The following is a 6,853-nucleotide window of genomic DNA, read 5'->3' on the forward strand; positions in this document are numbered from 1 at the left end:
CCAGAGCGCACTCAAGAGATTGCATACAGTACTCCAGTCCTTTTGCGTGGCCCGAAACCTCGCGCAGCATCTGATGCGGAAAGTGGCGGCACCAAACCGCCAACGCCCTTTCCCAGCCAAACAGGGAACAATACATTGCGCAATGCTCCCCTCCGACCGCACCCGGATGCTGCAGAAGGTACTGCGTGGCGTGAAGCGCCGCCTCCCACTGTCTACCCGACGTGGCACAAGAACGATACACAAGTTTCAGCGTTCCAGGCGCCATGGAGTCTACACCGCACGCGCGACACTGGCACCCCAGCAGTTCGAGCGATGTCTGCCAAAGCAGGCCCATCTGAAACGGCTGTGGAAGTACCCGCTTCTCGGTGGCTGCCGTCTTTCGAGGTGACGCAGAGTTTGACAGAGATTGTCTCTTTTCATGTAAGCTCATTAAATAATGGCGGTACTCTGCCACTCGGCACACCAGTTTCTGCAGCTCGTAGAACATGACAGCATCAGGGGGAGTCATGTGGGGACCCTTCCATCCTTCTTTGCCCGTGGATCCCAACAGGCCAACAAGAACGCACATTATAAGTTTCATGCTCACCCGAGTGCGTTCCTCAACGTTCGGCACAGTAGGCTCCCCAACGCCTAGACGTGGAAGAAGACGGTCCATTTGGTTTGGAAGCAACATGTGTGTGGGAATGCGCCCTCCACAGCGTGCCGTAACGCACTCCATGAGAGAAAAACAAGTTTTCTCTCTTAAAACGATGGAACCTCCAGACGGTTCGTCAAGTAAATTCAACAGCGTTTCATACAGGACGCAGTAAAGGATCGTGTTCACTTCGGTATCCCCATGCTTCTGTGCGAGACGACGGGGATGTGTGTGACAATCCAGTAGTTGAAGCCCCGACACCGCGTGCTGAAAATAGCGCAGAGAGTGCAGCCACAGCTCGCCGTGTGCCGCACAACAGCGCCGAAGCATTTTGAGAGTTGCACAATGCACAGAGGCGGAAATCACCTGAAGCGGTTTCACGTTCCCGGTAACCGCACCGGCGCGTTGCTCCTCCACAAGGTGCAGAAGAGTCAATGCACGCTCCCAGTTCATCGTCGTCTCTACAAAGTGGTACAGCACCTTATCCTCCACCATCAACGGCTTTCTCTCCGGCACTCCTCTCTTGGACGAGAAGAGCTCAAGCGGGACAAACTCAAGCAATTCCGAAGATGGCGACAAGGGACTTGCACACAATACAGAATCCAGAAAGTCTATCATTCGCTGCCGCTGCCCATGTGCATGCAGGATGTGAGCAACACGATTAATTATGAGCACATTACTCGGGGTCGAGGAAGCACCCGCCGGGTCGTATGGCGTCGCAGCCATGTTCAGGCGACATGATAGTTCAAATATACGCAGCGCTACATTCCAAGGCATCGAGTGGCGGAGCAACAGCGACACCATGCGCTGCGTGGGTCGGCGTCCCTCATTGCCAGGCATGACGCCACGCCCCCCACTTGTGGCAATTGAGGCGTAGTTCTCGGAAAGTACCTGCAAACAAAAACACCAATGCGCCATGGAAGAAAATGATGCACCACTGCTCGTTGGCTGCATGGACGGAACTTTGGAGAGCACACACTCCACCTCCGCATCGTTGACTCGAAGAGAGTTCTCCGGACGTCGGGTGAGACGTTGCAGGCAATAAAGCACCGCCTGAACGCTATCGCCGCTGCTGGCATGCAAAATGTTCAGTCGGGAACGACCAATGTCCCTTCTATGGAGTTGCTGGGTGGCGAGCCCATCCGCAAAGACCGCAATCGCCTCCAGCCATTTCCCATGGTGAACGAGCCCACGGATAATCTTAAAGTGGTCAAGTTGCCCTGATGCGTGGGCGCGCCGGAGCACATTCACGCGATCCAGCTCCGAGGGGAACGACTGTACGGCTGAAAGGAAGTTGCCATCCCAGCGAAACAGGGAGCCATCAATATTTTTATTGCAGGCCTCATTAAACATCTGCATGGCAATAAGGGGCCGTCGGCAAACTCGACCCACCACATCTAACGACATGGAAAACATTGTTCCCCACTCACCTACTCGTGTTGGTGCCGCAGTCGGTGATGCAACGCGCGCTGAGAGATTTTCCGCCCCATCGTTCCCCTGCCGTGCGGTGTAATACGTGGGGGTTGCAGCAATCAGTTTGAGGTGAAGCTCAAAAATGCGAACCACCGCTTCCCAGGCGCCAACCTTGCCCAACCGCTGCACCAGGTGTCCTGCAGACACATGACTTGGCGTGTCACCCTGATACAACATGTGACGATAGAACTGCAGTGACTCCTTCCACTGATTCGCCTGCAGAAGAGATGTCAGCGCCGTGTGCCGCATCCATCGAAGTGAGACACGACGGGAGGCCCGTGGCTCATCCCCCGCACGGTCAGTCGTTTCCCGCTGTCGACGCGCTGCCTCAGGAGCCGCGACATCACGCGTTGCCAGTTCGTAAAGCCGAAGAACATCCACCCAAGCCACGCAGGTATACGACAGATTACGCATCAAATGGGCACATGACGCGGGCGACATATCTGTGGGGAAAAAAGAAGTCCGTTTCCTGAACGACCCCAATGACATTGTCTCCGTCTGTAACAGCCGCCATCGTTCCAAAAGAGTCAAAGAAATCCACCAGCATTCCACTGGAAATCGGCAGTGCCTCAGGAGGTATGCGATGGTCTCACTCTCGGCCGTTGCGTGGGTCACCGCGTCTGTCGCCGGAGAGGCCCCAGCCAACCGAGAGGGCAACGCCTCCTCACACCGTGCGTCGGCCACAGAGGAGGCCGAACACATTTTGGACAGCTCCACCAGAAGTAGTGCATCGCGCCACCTCCCAGAGACGCTGTAGGGAGAATCGTCGCCCTCCCTCCTCGGCGCAGTGCGTGGTGAGGCAGCAGTGCCGTACGTGTGACGCCTTATTTTCCCACAAAATGGGGGAAACAAACGGCGCAGCGCATCACGGAGTGCCTCCGGGCTCACTGCACCGGCGCCCAGACGCAGTTCCCCACGGAGAAGTCTCGCCGAACGCAGACACGTGACTTGAACTCCACCTTGCGCTTGGAGCAAGGCACAAATAGGGAGAAGCAAATAAGAAGTGGACGATAAGATACAAATGCACGCATGCAGAAAACAAAATAATAATAAAAATACAAGAAAAAAAACACCCAACATGAAAGAAACAAAAAAGACAGGGGCACAAACAAAAGAAAGAAAAAAGGAGTTGACAAGAGTGAGGCCCAACGCCCAAATCCAACAACTTGGACTTCTTCACCCGACCATCCCGCCGCGTTCTGGCCACTGTGTGTGTGTGTGTGTGTGTGTGTGCAAAGGGATAAACAAATGTGCCTGTGTGCGTCGCCCAACATGGGGCTCTCGCAAGCCTCACAGCAACAAAACAACGCAACAAGAAAAAAGTAAAGAAACAAAAAAAAAAAAAAAAAAAAAAAGAGAGGAGAGAAAAATAAATCATTCGGAAAGGGTCAACATTTCTTCCGTTTGGAGCCGCCATCTGTCAAATTCCTCCATGCGAAAAATGTGGCGGCACAATAAAACGCCACAGCGCCCCAGTATAACTCCAGCAGGTTTTATTTCCCCCTCTGCTGCGTGGAAGGTGGTGGTGGTGGCACAGGAGGAGAGGAACAGACAAGTAAGGAAATAAAAAACTATTGCTTTGCAGGTTGACAGTGGATTGACAACATGCAGAAAAAAAAGCACTCGCCCAACGACGTCCGCTCCCCCCCCAAAAATGGCTGGGGAAAAACCCTGAAGAAACGCCAAACGAAAAGAGAATAGAGTAAAAAAGAAAAAGAAACAAACAAACACCTTTTTTTTTTTTGGGGGGGGGGGGGGGGGATTTGCACATGACATTCACACCAAAAAACGACGCCTGGGCCACCCCACTCAATTCGGCAGTTAAAAGAAACGGGGCCGCCCGCTTTGTATTGGAGTTCCTCGACGGTGAAATCCCCCGCCACTTCCCCCAGCAGCAGCTGGCAAGCACTGTCACCCATATACACAACGCCAAACACCGCCAGATCGAGGATGATGGTGCCGACCCTTCCCCTCCGTCACGGGCATGTCGCGCTGCTCAAAGATGCGTGGTTTGCCGTCCCGGTCCACGTGTTCCAAAAGAACGAGGCCTCTACCACCGCCGCACAAGGTTTGCATGGTGACAGTTTCAGCAAACGGCACCTTCTCAACTCCATGCAATCTCGCAATATCGCCGGTTGCCGTCACCTGGAAAGCATCCAAAGGCGTCACATCCGTGTGACACCCTTGGAGCATTACAGAGAAAATATTTTTATCAAAGAACAAGGCATATGAGCTCAGACACACTGAGAGCGCTGTCACTGGCGCCTGCAAGACAAGCTGCTACAGTTTCTCCCTTCTTCGGCAGCCTGTTGATGCTGCTGCACATGCTACAATCGTGATGCATTCCGAGTTTGTGATTCGCAGAGGTAAAAGATCAGGTCCCCATTGGAGGGCATGCCAATGTCAAGTTCTACGTGCATGCCACGACGTAGTTCCCGGGCCGCACGCTTCACAGTCCGCTCTTGTTAGGGATTCAACACTGTCGGCCCTCCACCGTCTTCAGCAAACACCGTATGAATGGCGGGTTCTTTGGTACCATTCGAGAGCACAGGGCGGTCCACGTAAACAGACGGAATATATGCACCCCATTTGGGCCGAATTCTCCCATCTCCGCAATGCACGCCTTGCGCTCTTTGAGTTAAACATTTGGATGTGGGTGTGCGGGGCATAGGATGATGGCACTAATAAGAATCAGTTCCTTTATTCCTCCCTGGCGTTGTGTGCCCCCACCGACAGAAGGGAATGAAGGCGGCAAAAGGAAAAGCACACAAGAAGGGAAGAAAAAGGCACAGCAGGAAAAGGCAAGAAATCGTGTGTGCACATAAAGAAATCGCCACCCTACCACAACAACAGAATTGCAATTCTATGCGTGCATGCATGCAAGGAGACAGCAAGGCGCAGCCAAAAAAGGGCAGAGTTCAGTCATCAAAAGACCGTAAATCAAAACCGAAATAAAATAAGAAAAATAAACTCCCACCACCTCGTCGTCATGCGACCCCCAAACTCTCCGATGCCTCTGATGAAAACATAAAAGACGGGGATTCAGACGGCATCAAATTACGCCATCCAAATGAGGCCTTGTCGCTCCATTCCCACAAAAGAGAGGAGGAAAACAAAAACAAAAAAAAAAAGAAAGAAAAAAAAAAAGAAAAGAAAAGAAAAGAGTACAACAATGGAAGAGCAGCGCGTTGGCTCAAATGTGCACACAAAACATTCCCTCGCACCTAAAAAAAAAAAAAAAAAGGAAAACACCGCACGCGTCCTGCCCTGCAGCTCACAAGATCACTGGAGATAATAACAAATAAGTCATGAAAACAAAAAAATGCACACATCCGTCCACTCAACGCAAATAAACGGATGAATGCAACGGAACCATCACACATTTGTCTACTCCCCACCACTCCCTCTCCGCCTGGCCGCTCATCTCCTCCTCCCGCCTCCCAAATAGAAAAAAAAAAAAGAGGGACACACACACACACAGATGCATATATATATATATAGCGGGGGTTAAAGTAAAAAAAATTCGAACGTCATTGGAGCCAACACTCCGTTAAGTAAATGAAAAATGATAATAAAAGAGAGAAAAGAAAAAAAAAAAAAAAAAAAAAAAGAGGGCGTGGCTGTCGTTTTCTTCCGTTTTTGAAATAAAATAAAATCGTCTTTGTTTTTTTTTTTATTTATTTCGTTCCTTCTTTTCACGTAAAACATCAAAATAAATAAATAAATAACAGTTGTTGTTGTTGTTTTTTTCTTCCCACACAATTCCCCACTTGCAATTCACATACATACACACATGCACATTCCCTCCTCTCCAACCCACTGAGCAGAGAAGTGGCCGTAACGAAAGCCGCGCTGCAAACACACATGCACAATGGAAACAAAACAAACAAAAATAAAAATCAAAACAAAAAACGAAAGGGAGGGCTGTTGTCTCGATCACTGTTTGCCATTTTCTGCGTGATCGATGCAAATGTCCGCTGCTTGCTGCCTCGCCTCTTCTTTGATGCGGCGTCGCTCCGCCAGCGTCCTGCGACTGAAACGCAGGTACGAAATATGCACGTACACACTGGAGATGAAGGATGTGCAGTTGATGCCCAACATCAGCAACAGCGGCATGAGGACGCAGCGGCGTTGCAGGCACACAAGGGTGCCAACCTTCTCCGCCTCACGGGTATACCACTCGCCGTACGCAAACCGGTTCAACAGAATCGTCGAGAACACCGTTGACAAAAAACAGAAATTGTAGTGCTTGGCAACGTCCTTGGCGTATATGGTGCGGACCATCAGGACGATCACGCCAGCACGGAGCCCGTTGGCCAGCGAACCCAAGACGTACGGCAATGGAAGGGCCACTTTTGGCACCGTGAGGATGAGCACCAGCACGATGACCATGATAAATGATGGAACAAAAAGGGCAGCTGTCATGGGAATACGTTCCTCCGGCTTCTTTTTTTGTGACCAGACCTCAAACGCACTCATGAGCAGGCGGCCAACAGCACTGCCAACGCCGTCCAGCACGGTCAGAAGAATTCTCAATGATGGCGACACCGGCTCACCGGAGAGTGCGGCAAAAATGTAACTCGCGTTTAGCATCAGAACAGTTTCCGCACCCACTGTGGCAAACAACGTCCACAATACGCCCCACAGCCTTGGCGTGCAGATACTTTGCAGGAACGTCGTCTGGTACTGCGGTGCAATGTAATCCACATCGGTCTCCACACCCACCCGGGCGTCTTCACTTGTACT

At 51.5% G+C, this 6,853-nt stretch overlaps 2 protein-coding genes and 1 pseudogene across 2 annotated transcripts, besides 6 other annotated features; all 3 read right to left on the reverse strand.

The window, feature by feature from the left end:
• Positions 1 to 3,187, reverse strand: Tc00.1047053504765.9 (uncharacterized protein; the record flags this gene model as incomplete). The annotated part of the gene is made up of 1 exon (XM_799776.1): positions 1 to 3,187. A coding segment is annotated over one exon (3,187 nt), but the record flags the coding sequence as incomplete, so codon positions are not given.
• Positions 1 to 6,853: a sequence feature (heterozygous, Esmeraldo-like haplotype).
• Positions 3,141 to 3,232: a sequence feature (A-rich).
• Positions 3,315 to 3,340: a microsatellite.
• Positions 3,421 to 3,481: a sequence feature (A-rich).
• On the reverse strand, positions 3,882 to 4,715 carry Tc00.1047053504765.15 (annotated as a pseudogene).
• Positions 5,217 to 5,269: a microsatellite.
• Positions 5,681 to 5,717: a microsatellite.
• Tc00.1047053504765.20 (uncharacterized protein) lies at positions 6,044 to 6,853 on the reverse strand (the record flags this gene model as incomplete). The annotated part of the gene is made up of 1 exon (XM_799775.1): positions 6,044 to 6,853. A coding segment is annotated over one exon (810 nt), but the record flags the coding sequence as incomplete, so codon positions are not given.

Source organism: Trypanosoma cruzi, assembly GCF_000209065.1.
Source record: "Trypanosoma cruzi strain CL Brener chromosome Unknown tcruzi_1047053504765, whole genome shotgun sequence".
NCBI classification, from domain to species: Eukaryota; Euglenozoa; class Kinetoplastea; order Trypanosomatida; family Trypanosomatidae; genus Trypanosoma; species Trypanosoma cruzi.